The sequence below is a fragment of the Apiospora marii genome, assembly GCF_038362585.1.
Source record: "Apiospora marii strain CBS 49790 chromosome Unknown utg000004l_segment0_segment1, whole genome shotgun sequence".
NCBI lineage: Eukaryota > Fungi > Ascomycota > Sordariomycetes > Amphisphaeriales > Apiosporaceae > Apiospora > Apiospora marii.
Genome location: NW_027117376.1, coordinates 71,085 through 86,503, shown reverse-complemented (window position 1 = coordinate 86,503; position 15,419 = coordinate 71,085). Strand labels below are relative to the sequence as shown.

Genomic DNA, 15,419 nt, shown 5'->3' with positions numbered 1-15,419 from the left:
TACGAACGATTTATTTTGTACTGTCTAAAGATTAACGATTGGCAATGGACGTGCGCCAAACCCATTCACTCCGCTTTAACCACAGGAATCTCAGTATACGAGCCGAGGCTCTTTGCTACAGCTCATCCTTCTCTTCCTCCTCCGGCCACGGCGACTCGAAGTCAGGCAGGAAATTCGGAATGGGGGGTCGGGTGACCTGTTTCGGCCGGGACGAGACGCTGCTCAAAGCATCGAGCAGCGTGCCGTCGTCCAGGTCAATGGCCCACACCATAGTACTGTCGGAACGGATCGTCAGCCACCAACCTTTTTCCGAAGTCGGAAGATAATTTACTTACCCTCCTAAGCAGCGCAGGTTCGCGTAGTCCATCTTGAGTTTCAGTGTTTCGGCGTCGTCCCAGCTGACCCACTGGTCGTTGTCCCACGTGACGATCTTGACGGCGGCGGCCTCGTCAAAGGTGACGGTGGCGTCCTTGTCTTTCATGATCTTGACGATCTCGTGGGCCGAGAGCACGCCGGGGGTGCCCGTGCATTCGCCGCCGCGCGCGCCGTCGCTAAACTCGCAGCCAGCCTCCAGGCAGCCCGGGTCCTTCATGGTGAAGGACCGGCCGTAGAAGCCCAGGCCCATGACGACGCGCCCCGGGTTCACGTTGTTGCGCCACAGGAGCTCCAGCCCCTGCTGGATCTCGGTCAGGTTTGTGTGCGCGTAGGCGTACGGGCCGGTCGAGTGCACCGTGCTGTCCCATACGCCGTCTATATTTACCAGGCCGCGTCAGTAGGAGCTTTTGAGGGGAGAACTGGTTGGGGCAGTACGTACGAATATCGTATGTCATGATGTTGAACCAGTCCAGATGGGGCTCCAGCTTCGCAAGATCAAAGCCGCGAAGGTACCAATAGGAAGCCGGCTGCATCACACGGCCAGTCAGTCATCCGATATGGGGTGCTTCCTAAAATGAGAGACAGTTGAAACTCACAAGGGTGATAGACAACCCATATTCCTTGCCAGACGCGTTGAGCCTCTTGCGCAACCTCTCCAGGAACTTGGGGAAGTTATCGAAGTCCTCGGGTACACCGCCACGATCATCGGCTACGGGGTACTCCCAGTCGATATCTACACCGTCGAAGTCGTTCTTCTGCATGAATGTAAGGAGTGACTCGAAGAATTCGTCCTCTGCCAACCCCGAATAACAGTCAGTCCAGGCTCCTCCTAGCCGTTCTCATTGAGGGATAGGGTCTAAAAGGGATTACTCACGGTTCTTCTCGCTGGCGGCCAGGTCGGAAAATGTGGTTCGGTATGGGCCGGGGTCGTTCATTGCCCAGCCCCCGATGGCAATCCAGACCTTGAGGCCTGCTTGCCTCTGCTTCATCGTCGTAACGCGCTGGTAGAGGGATGCCGTGTTGGAGTCCATGGGGTCGATGCGGAACGTAGTGGGGTTTACCAGCGCGAAGGCAAAGTTGATGTGTGTGTACGAGCCCAGAGGAATGTCTTCGGGTTCCATAGCTGTGTGCGCATCAGCATATCAGGCAAACAAGAGAGGGGAAACAAGGGAGGAAAACGTACTACCGCAAGGCCTCGCCAGGTTCCAACCCTCATAATACCCAATGAGCTTCTGGTCGGCGCTCTTCCCGCCTGGGCACTGAGGGCTTGCCACCGTGTTGCCCTTGCAGAAGCTCTCGATGGTGCCGCAGAAGCCATACTCGGAGCAGCACACATTCAGCGGACACTTGCCGGCCTGCGACCATTCGATGCCCCAGCCCGGGTCACACTCGGACTTCTCGTCGCAGGACGAGATGCAGCTCTTGCCGCAAAAGTCCGGGCCCATGCCGCAGACACCTTTTCCGGTGGTCGGGTCCCTTGACATTTGGTGAGCTGGGCGCCATGGTGAGTAAAGGGGGTGGAGATGGAGGGGACTTACACCGAACCGCAGCATCCCTGCTTACACGGTATGGACTCGCTACATGTGTAGTCTTCGTCCTCCTGTACTTGGATGCCTGACTCTAGTGCAAAGACTCTGAATTGATGCTTTCGGGCTGCCTCGTTGCTGCCGATTTGCAGACTTGTCTCATTCCTGACCGTCTGGGCGACGGTTGTCGGTAGCAGGAGGCTAGGTAGCAGAAGCGATAGGACACCAGCCAACAAAGCCGTGGAGCCCCTGAGGGGTTTGCCAGACAACGCCATACTTTGCTCAGGGTGTCTCGGAAAGCCAAGTTCGTTGTTGTTGTCGTTGAGACGAAAGGTGTCAGGCGAGCCTAATAGCAGCAGGCTTCGCAGCAATAACAAAGGCAAAGAGGACTCTCCTGGTAGCTTTACTACGGGAAGAGCCAAGGTAGCCAAAAGTCACGGCAGGAAAGAGGTGGCGACGCAAGGGGGAGAGCGAATCTTGGGCCACGAGGCACTCAGCAAGCTTGACTGAATGATCCCCGTGATGTTGATGGTGTTGTGTCGGCCTCGCTTTCCAAATAGAGTGTCCACATCGTCAGCTCATGCTTGAAATTGCACACATGATGCGAGCAAATCTATTGACTCCTTCGCGTGTTAGTACGGCGTAGCAGGACGTTGATGCAAGTCGGGCCTATTGCTCCCTGCCGGAGACGGGCCGGATTGGGACTGCAAAATTTGAAGTCACCAGGCACCAAGCAGTCCGGAGAAACATCCTGTCAGGCACGGGACCACAGTCCCTCCGTTCCACGGCAGGCCTAGAACAAGGTCCAGCGTGCCGGATGCCGTGAACGTCTATATTGGGGGTCTGCAGGGGGGCAGGGTTAGGGATGGGGTAGCGGACCCGCACAAGCACAAGCACAAGCACAAGCACAGGGGGTATGGACATGTCACTCCCCACTCTGCTACCCCAGCCGAGCGCTTCCATCGCGTGCTTGTCAGGCTTGGCAGGCACTCAAAGCTTATTTTTCTGTGGTCCGACCAGGGTCGAGTAAGTCTACCTAATCTTACATCGAGGCAATATATAAGCAGCGGTCTTGTGTACCGGTACGTATCGGAGCAATTATTCTGTTCTCCAGCTTTCAGCGGCACAGGCACGAACCCACATCATCACTCCGAATATGGAACGCTCATCCGGCCAGATGGCATGATGGAAAGTAGATAGGTTATGCCGAAGATATGGACCAATGGCATGGGCATGGGATAGTGAGCACGACACGGGAGACCTTGTATTGAAGATGTCCATCTGGAATGCGGACATGGACGTTGCGCGTTGCATGTGGTGGTGACTGGCACTTCTGAGCAGCGAGCCGCCTATCCAAGTCCTTTCAAAGCACTTCAAGCTCTCAGTCGCAGGACAGACCGTCTTGTCTTTCTGACCGTGTCACTGCGTCACAGATCACTTTCCCATAACCACTCCCTCGTTTGCCCCTTTCACGATGCCGTCGTTCACGACGTGCCTCTCCACACCACTTTGGCTCCTCGTGGGCTTGTCTGCGGCCCATGTCATCCCTCACAATGTCTCTAGCCCACTTGTTGCACAAACAGAGGCACCTCAAGAGCTACAGAGACGGGACCTCAAGGACCCAACCGCCTTCACCTGGGTGCAGAGATACGCCGCTATTGGCGACAGCTACACGGCTGGCGTTTTCTCGGGCTCTTACTGGGACCGTCTCTGGAACCTTGACGTAGGCGGCTGGTGGTGCTCGCGGTACGATCAGTCATATCCGGTCCTTATCAAGGAGGCCATTGGATCAGAAATAGAGGACTTCCAATTTACCGCTTGCTTCGGAGCCCAGACAAACAAGATCTACGACCAAGCTGTGGACCTGAAAGATAATATCGACCTTCTGACAATGACGGCCGGTGGCAACGACATGTGCCTCTTGGATATCGTCAAGGAATGTGTCATTCTGGCATTCTACGGCGAAGCGACCTGCAACGCAATCTTGGAACAGGCACAGAAGAACCTTGAAAGCATTATCAAAGACAACATCAAGCAAATTCTCATGGCCCTCGACACCAAGATGGGTAAAGACGGCGTCGTCGTCTATAACGGCTATGCGCGTTTCTTCAACGAAGAGAATGAAGACTGTGCCACTAAACAGGACTGGGCCCCCTTCTACTGGTCTCGCCAACTGGCCGAGAAGGACCCTCCCTTGCCATTGACGATCGAGCGGCGCAAGACGTTCAACAAGCTGACGTTGGCGCTGAACGACGCTATACGTGACGTGGTACATGAGGTCAAAGACAAGGTCAAATACAAGATTGGCTTTGCCAATTGGGATCTCTGGGGTATCGAAGGCGTCAAAGGCCAGATGTGCGACCCCTCGTCAACCGGAGCATACCCAGACGATAAGCAGCCGGACTTGCTGTTCTTCAAGCCCGACACGAGAAAATCTCTCTGGCGAATAATTTCAACTACTTCGAAACGCTCGGCACGAAGAAGAGGCGACGCCATCGTGGCCGACGTGGACAGCACCATCGACGGCGAGGTAGCGGAAGAGTGGGACATGTCGTCGCCGCCTACCGAGGAGCAGCGTGAGGCTCTCCGCGCGGCGCTCCCTCCCTTGCCCAAGCAGGACTTGGATGACAAGGGCGTCGACCGGTCCGTATACCGCTCCTCGCTCTGGAACTCAGCCAATCCCGGGGCCGAGGCGCTGCACGCTCTCGACGCGCGAAACCCGGCCGCGCCCGGCTGTCCCAGCGATTCGTCACCCTACGTGCAATACCTCGGCTGGATGCTCCCGGACTACTTCGGCCGCATCTTCCACCCCAACGAGGCCGGCCACAACGCCATGGCCTCTTTCGCCCTGTCACGCGTCATCGACCTGCGCGCTGAGGCGCTGGGGCTCAACCCCGAGGTTTGTGCCGTGACAGACGAATTCAAGTGCTGGCAGAAGGAGGGCCGCAAGGGCTACGCGAACCCAGACCGGCTCAACGAGAACTACAAGACTTTCTGTAACGATGTCAAGTCCCCGGGCGACGGCAGCGTCGCCTGGCGCAATGCCCGCTCGTTCCATCAGGGCACGCCCGACGAGCACGAGTTCGTCATCGAGACGAGCGACTACGCCAGCGAGTACAACCAGGAAGAGTGCCTCGAAAGCATGGATCGCATCATCAACGGTTGTGATGGCAATGACCCCGAGAACCCCCGGAATTGGAAGTTCGGCGGCACCTGGAAGCGGGGAGAATACCGCTACACCGTCAACATCAAGCGGGACAACCGCCCCTGGCCGGCCAAGGAGGCGGATGGGACTTGCCACGGCTGGTACCATGTTGGGGCTAGCACGTACAACATATATGGTAAGTTCTCGCGCCCCGCTATTCATTCCCTAGCTTCTAGTCTCTCTATATGTAAGAATTTCTTCTGACACACGCGACTTTCCATCTAGGCGCCGGCTGGAGCACTTGGGATTACGGCCAGGAAACCCTCTTACCCAAAATTAAGGCGTGCCTCGGGCTTGGTGTCACGGCTTGGACGTTTGATTATTTCGATGAGCCCGAGGGCGACAACAACATGGAGTGGAAAGCCACGTTCAAAACGCCCGTCTTTGTCAACAACCGCTGTTTCAAGAATAATAAGGTCGCCTTCGGTGCCGGCGGCTTTACGCACGGCTGTGAGGGCTCTGGCTGGGCATGAGTTTAACACAGCGCATCCATTAATACATACCTAGGTGATAGATGGAAGGGCTTCTATAAGTGCGCATGCCGACGTAATAAAAGAGTGGACATTGCTTTCGAACAGACGAGCCCACAGCAAGCCCAGACCAGATCCACCCTTAGGCATCGCATAAAGGAGCCCTTCACTTGAATAATCAGAACACAAATGCAAGAGTTTGATCGCTTTCTATGTAGTCGCTCAATTCCTTGTTCAGCGCCGCGATCATGTAGAAGAAATCGAGATATGCGACCTACCCCTGAAATATACGAGCTCCCCTATTTTCCTGCCTCGAGGTCAAAATAGGGGTAGCTCGTATATTTCAGGAGTAGGTCGCAGACTTTCCTTCTCCATGCATCCGATGGATGTCTTCAAAAGAAATTCATACCTCTCGCATGGATTACTGCACAACAGTGGTTGTTTTGGGCGTTGAGGCGAGATCGTATATTGCACGTACGTTTCACCCCCTACTGTCGCTTAGGAGGAAGCTGGTTGGCCTACAAGGCGGTTGACACCCATCTAAAGTAGATCAGGACCCAAACCCCATTCTTCTGGTATATTTAAAATATGGAACGGTAGTTGCTAAGTTCTACAGGCACCTTGCATCCTCACACTCGCCGTCCTCACTGCATGTGGCGTATGAGTCGATCCAGCCAGGAGCTCTCTCCGTTTTCTCAACGAAAGGTCGCCCTGAAGAACCACGACACCGAATATACAGTTCACTTGCATATGGATCGAAAGGCTAAATCCCGATCGATGATTGCTACCCCAGCAACCAAGAGTGCGCTGGTGGCCGTCAGATTTCTGGTTCGATTCACAACGGCCTACAAGACATTACCAGACGCATCTCAGACAGATGCGGGGGAAGCCTTATCGGTTCACAGAGACCGAAATACCGAGGCAAAGACACCCTATATGCAAGCGTTACATGGCATGCCAACGTACGTGCGTCTGGGCTGCAGGTTGCATGAAGCAAGTCGCAGTGTTGGTCGCGGCTCGCTGTGCAGATGCCTGGAGTTGGGGGTATCGCGAAGTCGCTTTGTACCTATGTAGCTGCATGAAACCGGAAGCTTGATAGATCAATCGGTAATAATTTCCGGTAGCAAAAAAGGTTCCTTCTGTTTCCTGAGATAACAAGATGCCTTTGTGTTGGACTCGGCAAGACGGCACAGACCAGCGCTACATGTAGCAACCCGAACATGCCTCAACCAACAATTGCCCGTTAGCAAGGTTGATTGAGCACGTGGAAAACATGGAAATATGAGTCCAGGTCCTTCGACTGAAAGAAATGGTAGACCGAGTGTTAAATATCCCAGCCGGGTGGATGGCTAGATTGACGGCGCGGAAGGGCGGGATCGACACCCGCCTCGAGATACCCTTGGCGATTCCTTCCCAATTCCCCCAATCATGAGCAAGTATGCTCCTCGCTCATAGGGCAGCGCTGTCTTGGGGGGTTCTGCACGAGTCTGCCTCGCAGTCCTTGGCCAACGTGGGACTTCCATCCAAGTAACAGCATGTCCAATGGAGTTCCGACTCCATTCACTCACTACATTGCGTTGACTGGTATATGACCAATGCAAGAAAAAGAAAAAGAAAAAGGAACGAGGCGAGTGGGAAACTCTCGTGGGTTCCAGTTACTCCTCTGTATGCACGTCATCCACACCACTTGATTCTAGAAGGCCACCCAAGTCACACCCTGCCGCCACCACCCATGCCCGGTATCGAAGCCTCTGTGTTCTTCCGGAGCCGTAGGCTTCCTTCGGGATGGGGGTTATCTCAAGCAAGCCTCGGAGTCACACAATACCTACCTAAGTACGGAAGATGCGACAGGTAATGCTCCTGCCCACGCTGCAGGTGTGTACTGTACTGTACGCAGAGGGCATGCAGCCCAAGATCCTCGTAGCACATCCACTCGCACACATATACACGACAGCAGTAGGGCGCCGGGCACATGCACCGAGCAGAGACAAGCCGCTACGTTACTCGACGCCAAAAAACGACCCGTTACCAGTCACCGGCGGCGGCGTCATCGTCACTGCCAAGCCCCGCCTTTTGCCATAGCCTCGTACCACCTGGGACCAATCCCAGAAGCCGAAGCAGCGGTCTCTTTTACCCCATTCGGGAGGCTAGCCCGGCCTCGCCCCCCTCCCCTATCTCACACGACGCCCTGCAGCATACTTTGGGTACTTACCTAAACCCTTGGGGCCTGTTGCAGGTTGTGGCTGTCGCAGAAACATGAATCTTTCTCTCTTTCTATTCCCCGTCCGACTCGCTTTAACCGTTGTCGGAGAAACCTCCGTTCGCGCGCGCGCGCGCCCTGCAAGGCTGAGCTAGCATCTCGTACGGATGGTCACCTGGGCATCCAGGGCCGGGTTTATAACGATCTGGTTGCCAAGAAACGTATCCGCACATTATTAGCTAAACACATTTTTTAGTCGCTGCTCCGCGACTGGCACCACATACGCGAATGTATATATGCATGACACAACCTGGTGTCCCCTCGCCCGAGAGAGCGCTGGAACTTGGGTGTCGGCATGAGGAGCGACAATAAGATACTTTGTGTGTAATGGAGCTGCCATGATTATGTGTCAGAGCCCTAAATACAGCGTCTGCAGTGTGCGTCTCCTTTCGGTGGTGAGACCATCGGATATGACGCGGATCTAAAAGAAGGAGATGTGGCGGCAGCGGCTGCACAGAAGGAAATCCATCCTTCTAGAAGCATCTTGAAGGTGGTGTCTCTGCGCCCGCCAAGTATACTTGGCTATACCCGGCACGGTCCGTTGAAGCAGTATTGGTACCCAGTATACCGGGCCTTGAGTTTCGTTTGACACTCACATATGCTTACGTACTTGCCTATAAGGTTCTATATGTATTATGCTATTTCTGCCTGTCATGTCACTTGAACAGCTCCCGAGAAGATCAATGCCAGTCGGCTACGCCTTGCATGGCGGGGTGCGCGTGACACCGGAAAAGGGGTTTCCAGGTATTGGCCCCAGCTCATTAATGCATTGTGAATATATCGAAAAGAAACAAACATAACATCCGATCTACAGAAAGAAGTCAGACGCGATGAATGCAAGTCTGTAATGTGTATATTACCTCCTTCCTTCCTGGTGACTAGCATCGGTGTGCTCGCCGGCCGCCGGATGACAAGTCGTGGAGGCGATGGCGGGGACGATGCTGATGATGACAAGCCATCACTACCGGCGGCGTCGGCCATGGGCCAGGGTCTGGTTGCTCTGCTCGATCCATTCCGGCCAATCAGGAGCAGAGCTATATCCAGAGCTATACTTATACACGTTCTGGCGGTCAGACCCTACCCTTATGTAATGTCTTGTCAAGACGGAAGAGCCTGATTGGCTGGAATCTGACAAAATGGACGGAAATAGCATCATCACATAAGCATCTGGCGTGCGGGCTTGCAGCAAGCCAAGCTTCTTCCTGCAGATGTCGGTGCGACTAATTGCCAGGGTCTTGGGCACACACGTAGCCACCTCAGCTCTGTCATTGGCTTGAAGTACCAGGTTAGAGAGCTCTCTCGCCATTGACACCCCGGCAGTGCGGCCACGCCGTTCGGATTCCTCGACAACGCAGCGTCATCGGCGATCGGCCTTTAGACGGCTGATTCTCGGGTTTCTCACTTGAGAGCTGTACATATATGCCATTGTGCAGTTGCCGGTGTCCCCACGTAGGGCATCTAGATGCGGAAGAAAGAGGGTATATATTGGCCTTGTAGGGCAAACAGGACCCGCGGGGGCGTCCTGATCGGGAGTCTGCCTGGGGATTCTGCACTTAATACGGTCGCCCGAGCCAGAACGGACCTTGCTCCGGTTCTCTAGCAGCGCACTAGGCAATAGAATGAAGACGATCCTGTCCAGAATCAGCATGCATATAAGACCCTAATATTTTGTTCGGGTCGCTCGTGGACTCGTAGCACCAATCATCCAACCCGCTTGGGGTAACCTGATGAACAAGTGGGTGTGCTGGGGTGTGCTGGGTGTCTGGATTTACATGCTGACCAAGCTGGACCCTGAAGCGATCGCCGGGTCGTCAGCAAGCATGCTGGGTTATCGGCGCCGCATTCGGTAACGGCCAGGCAGGCCTTGGGTGGACAGTTGGCCCTTCCTTATCCATCTTGGCAGGCTAGGACCAAAGCTGTCTGGATCGGGTAAATGCTGTGGCTCTCTCTCCGCCTCGTACGAGCGAGAGACTATGGGAGGGGCTGCCAGCTCCGAGGAGGTACGCCATCAGGCCCATGCAGGTAAGACCCCGGCAACCCAGGCGAACCAGCATGAGTCAACTGTCAGAGCCCGGATCCGGTAAGTCCAAGTCAATATGATCTTTCTGCAAATGGCACTATCAGTTGTAGAGGCCGCTGATAGCCTATGGCGAGATCCGGGCGGCCATTTCTCAATTCTCACTGCAGAAAACAGAACGGGGAAGACAGATCCTCACATGTATACCCAGGTATCTCGCTCGGCCTCAGTTGTGCACTCTAGAGTACGATTGATTGCTTGAGGTTTTCGAAAGGACGCCAATTCAATTCACATGAAGTAAGTAGAGTAGTTCGAAACGGTTCGTGGCTAGCGGCGGGATTCTATGCCGATCACCGGCATCCAAAAGCCTACCGAACGACCGTTGAAGCTCGAATAACGTTAGCTGCGGAAAAGCAGAAAGCTCCTAAATGGGAATATGCGTTGCATATTACGTCGTCATTCAGCACGTGATAGTGACATGCTATTGGTGAAGTAGCTACCTCCATACCTACCTAGCCAAACAGTTGGCAGTCCAAACATTGACTCTAATAGAAGCTTGCTCGAAAGTCATTAAGCGTTGCAATGTCGTCGTTCATGCCCATTCCCCCGCAAAGCTGGCCTGGCTAGCATCCATGGAAGGTACGGTACCTAAGCTTAGGTAGTGGGGAATGGATCTTTATTAGGGACACCCGGTTTTCAGCCCCGTCCCATCCATCTGACAGTGAGTGACAGTGAGTGATACGCACAGCCAGTGTTTACATACTTGGAATAATTCACTACCTGGTAGGTATAAAACGGGAAACATTACGGGCTGATTAGTGATACGTCCGAGCTTCAGTTGGGCATGTCAGCAGCGTGCAGTTTTCGGTGGCCTGGACTTAACTCGGGGAACCCTACTTCCATGGCAAGACGAGTCGTAATGACCAGTTCTCCGTCTTGATAACTGAACTGCTGTGGTTTGCGACGTCCGACCAGCGTGACTGGGCTGGGCTGGACTGGACTTGGACTGGACTTGGACTGAACAGGTCTTCTTTCATTTTCCTGCCAGCCGGCTTTGGGGGCTTACGGACGGATGGAGGGCTCCCAATGACTAGAAATAGCATCAGTCGTCCGATCCCACGGCGCCCTCTCAAGACACTTCTGCGCCCGCCCTGGCTCTGTCGTTCGGTATCGCCGTGTTTTCTGGTCCTTTGTATAGAATGTGGGAATTTTTAACCTCCAAGGCCTCACTAACACTCCCGGGAACCTGGGGGCCGATAACTTCAAAGCGTGCCGTAGCCTGCCCCGCTAGATATCCAACCCTAACAGCAGCCTCGTTTCATGGCCTCCCGATGAACACAACATAGCGTAAAGTAGGTAGCTGAGATATGGCAAAGAGCTTCCCATATCGCCGATCGAGGTTGATCTGGCCGTGTCTTTGCCAGCCCAGGCTGTACCGGAAGTGCATTAGATTTAGTCCTGGGTTCTGGTCTGGCCTGGCCTGGCTGTTTACCCATTCTTTCCTATTCGGTAATAAGCAGTCTGCCCAAGTTGGTAAATTGTATAGGCCGGCAGTTGTTTGCGAAGGATGCCATTGGATATATACAATGCTCAAGCCAATTGACGTCAGTAGGCACGCCTTGCCCTGCGAGACGAATATTGCCCGCGGAGTTAGCTACTACTGCCACAACGAATTATTGCTGGCGGGGGTGGGATTTGGGACTTGGCATCTTGCTAGCTACCTGTTCCCGATGACAATTGAGGTTCAAGACGGCGATGAGGAGACAGAGAGCAGCTCTGTCAATAGTTTCGACCATACAACGGTTGCAGGAGGGTGGACAAGAACGGGTAAAGTCTTGTCAATTTTCCCCCATGTGAAATGCTGGCGAGGCCAGGGGACTGGGCATGCATCTTCCCACTACTTTAGGTCCCCAGTAAGATCCCAGTAGGGGCCCAGCAGTGAGTGGCCCAGTCCCCAGCGCCTGCCAGCAGTCGCCCAGCAAATAGAGCCGCTGGATGGGGCCCGTCGATACCCCGCCCCCGACAAAGTAGGTTGCTAGCCTGCTGGCTCTGCCAAGTTAGCCTCGTTCTGCGCTTCCTCTCTCCCAGTCGTCTTCATCTGATGCCAACATCTGGACTGGAAGGGGAATAAAAGCTTTTCTGCGCTTCCGTAGTAGGGACCCTAATTCGCACCTCGCCAGTCCCCATGGGGCTTAGGGCACTGCAGCGAAACTGGAGGTTGTGCCCACGGATCATGTTTATTTAGTACGTATTTGACGGCTCTGCCATTCCGATCAGCATTGAATCATAATCATCATCAGCCCGCATGCGACGTAGCAGCCATCGATGCTTGCTGTGCTGTGCTGTGCAGTGCGGTGCGGTGCTGTGGCCGGTACTCCCAGGTACCTTCGCTTCCAACTGACATCCATGCTGCAGACCTGCCTCCCCTCCATCTTGACCCTCTGTGCGTCGACCTGCAGGACCACCAGCACCAGTCGAGCAGGGGTATCTCCATGTCATTGGAAGCATCGACTGTAATAAGTCTGCATGTACTTCTGGTACACAATCGCTAGTAAGAGGCAAGCAAGTATCTATGTATGTATGCATGTATGTAAGTTGTCTAGCGAAGGGCGACCGCGAGAGGCATGCCATGGCTTTGAACCTCGACCGCGACCTCGAACCAGAAGAAACGACATAAAGCCAACCTTGATTTGGCTTTTCGGGTTCGATAGCAAAAAGCGCGTTCGAGATATAATCTGACAAAAGTCTCTCCCGGATTCCCCTGTCCAGCAGCAAGCACACACACACACACACACACACCCTTGCCACTCCAGCTTCTTTCATAATCATTCTTCACAAGTCATCAAGTGATAAGCATCCGTCATCCCAACTCGCCAACCCTCCTCTCTCCCTACTCAACTTCGCCTTGCAGCCTTTGGGCCTCCAAGAACAAACCGCTTGTTCCTCATCCTCGATATCAGTCAACCTACATCCTTCCCTTTTTCTATTCTATAGTCTTTCGTCATGGAAGAGATCGATCATCTTCTGGACCTGCCCTCCCCATCGAACTCGCTACTCTTCACGTATCACGACCAAGAAGCATATATGGACTCGTCTACGACCACAGCCTCGACAAGTCCAAGTGATACGCCGGTATGGGCATTAAGCACCAGCTCTGCACAGTCTTTACCTAACCAGAGGCAGTACGATCACACGTATAACGGAACATCATATGCCAACTTTGAGGACCACACCGACGACTCCGGCGACATCATCAAAGGGGACGCCGCCGACCCAGCAACCACAAAGCCGGCGGCCAAGCGGAAACGAGAGAACCGCTATAAGAACGCGCCCCCGTCGGTGCTTTCGGTAAGAGACGATGAGAATCCCCATCACGCTCTTTCCCATACTTGACTAACACGCGGCTTGCTGGTGGATTAGCGCCGGAGGGCACAGAACCGTGCTTCCCAAAGGGCATACCGGGAGAGGAAGGACCAGCGCATCAAGGATCTGGAGGTGCTGCTCAACGAGTCCCAGCAGAAGAATGATGTGCTCAGCCAGGCGTACACGGCGCTGCAATCTGAGTACATCAAGCTGAAGACGGATCAGGCTACGGCGGTCCAGTACCACCACCATCACCAAGCCGCCGCCGCCGCCGCCGCCATGGGCTTCGACCCCACCGCCATGGGGGGCGGCATGCCGGCAACAACCGACGACATGAACCTGTTTCTATATCACGACGCCACGGCCTACCCAATGTAACAGTTCCCTGGTGCTCTGTTTTATTCTTGGTTCAATGGCAAGGGGGGAGGGGCAGTGGAATCAGGACCTTGTTTGGCAGTCTGGCTGAAGAAGGTAGCACGAACAAGTGCAACAAAAAGAGGTGGTGATGACGACCACCTGGGAGGGGGGGGGGCCAAATTAGAATTACTACGGCGGCGTTGATTCAGTTGCTATTCCTGTCATGGCGGCGCTCATGGGCGTTACATCGAGGCGTTTTCAAATTCGTCCTTCCTTCTGTTTCTGTTCATCCGCATTTTCTAGTCGCACTTCCACAGTAGTGACAGCTTTTCTGTCTGCAGGGGCGACAACAATAGGACAACATTGATTGAGAGCATACGTTTCCGACCCACCGATCGTGACGATGGTAATACCTAGTTGCGCTTTTGCACGTGTATTTACACACCCTGCCAGTTACTTTGTCAAGTTTTCAGCTAGGGCTTACTTTCGCCGAATATCCAACACCATTTGACATTCACATATATTCCGTACATACAAAGCAGAGTCAACACATAGAACAAATGAAGGCAGAATATCTTCTTCTCTCTGAACAACAACACTTTCCCCCCACACACAGGGTGATCAGGAGAAGGGAAGGGGAAAAACGTCTTCAATTGATCTGTCTCGGCGTCTAATCGGGGCCTGTACACGCACTTTACCCAAGGCCAAGGAGCGAGGCGTTGAACGCTATACTCTCTAGCTGCGGCAGCGCGCTAGCACTTGCGCGCGCCGTTCTCTTCTCCTGAAAGGCTGTGTGGGGATGAGCTTACAAGGTCGGCCAGGCTACCAGCACCTTAAAACCTAGAACAGGTTAGTAGGCAAGTTGTGTGGGCGGCCCCCCATGCTTGTGGGATTCATTCAGCCTCTACCCGGCCGACGGCCTGTCTAGACGCCTTTCCTTACCTGTTTACCCACGTCTAGTCTCCATGTGGAATTGCGAAACGAGGGGAGAAACCGGCGCGGTGGCAACGATAGACACCAAGATCCAAGTTCGTCGTTGCGTCATGACAAGTATTCCCAGATTAACCTTAGATTTAGACCTAACGCCCATCCTCTTGTCCCCCTTATCTCTTACTACGTGTCGGCCGGGTCTTGCCATGCCGTTTTCTTTTTTTTTTCTTCTCATGGCACGGACACTGGTAATGGCTAAGTCGCTGTAATACTCGCTCGCCAGTAAAAGTACATCAAGAGCAGACACCAATAAGAAGCAACCGCTGTACCGACGATGAGAAACGCTGCAGGTCTAGATCAGGCCACAGCAACGGAACAAACAGGTATTGCTTTGTCTCTCATCCGAGCAGAGAGGCCACCCAAGACGAACAAGAGGGGGGCGCCTTCCGGGTCCGTGATCCGTCATGGTATTCCCGTCTCTCGCCTTACTCTCATCTCCCCTCCCTTTCCTCTCTTTCTGTGCGTGTTTCTGTTCTGGTCTCGGAGAAACCTCGCTGTGGTCGAGTCCGGACGGAAAGCTGCAAGTGCGGAAGGCCAAGCCCTACGGCGAAAGCCAAATTCCAGATTGGGGAGGGCATTTCCAAAAGACAGGGATGCCGGCGGTAAGGTCGACGAACGCCAGACACATGGGAAACTGAGAAACTCCCCGACATCTAGATGGATCTTTTCTTAGAGCTGATTCCCCCGCATATGGCCCGCATGGGGGGCCACACAGACTGGGGGATACCCCGGAGTACCTGGCCGTACCTAACCCTTTTTAAAGTTTGGGGAAGGGGGGCAGGAGAAAAGAAAAAGAGGAGACGGGCGCTTCGTAGTCCCCGAACGAACGGCTGCCCCGTGCCTACTGTATTTCGAT

The 15,419-nt window shown here is 54.1% G+C and overlaps 3 protein-coding genes across 3 annotated transcripts; 2 read left to right on the top strand and 1 right to left on the bottom strand.

The window, feature by feature from the left end:
* Positions 1-115: 115 nt before the first annotated feature.
* Positions 116-1,859, bottom strand: PG985_007023 (chitinase; the record flags this gene model as incomplete). The annotated part of the gene is made up of 6 exons (XM_066826792.1): positions 116-275; positions 336-750; positions 815-902; positions 972-1,168; positions 1,250-1,498; positions 1,559-1,859. 6 exons carry the CDS (start codon positions 1,857-1,859, stop codon positions 116-118), a joined length of 1,410 nt encoding a protein of 469 aa, XP_066684467.1.
* A 1,516-nt stretch (positions 1,860-3,375) lies between these two features.
* On the top strand, positions 3,376-5,579 carry PG985_007022 (SGNH hydrolase; the record flags this gene model as incomplete). Its single annotated transcript, XM_066826791.1, has 2 exons — positions 3,376-5,242; positions 5,332-5,579. 2 exons carry the CDS (start codon positions 3,376-3,378, stop codon positions 5,577-5,579), a joined length of 2,115 nt encoding a protein of 704 aa, XP_066684466.1.
* A 7,277-nt stretch (positions 5,580-12,856) lies between these two features.
* PG985_007021 (uncharacterized protein) lies at positions 12,857-13,594 on the top strand (the record flags this gene model as incomplete). The annotated part of the gene is made up of 2 exons (XM_066826790.1): positions 12,857-13,201; positions 13,274-13,594. The coding sequence occupies 2 exons, from the start codon at positions 12,857-12,859 to the stop codon at positions 13,592-13,594; spliced, it is 666 nt and encodes a 221-aa protein (XP_066684465.1).
* Positions 13,595-15,419: the final 1,825 nt, after the last annotated feature.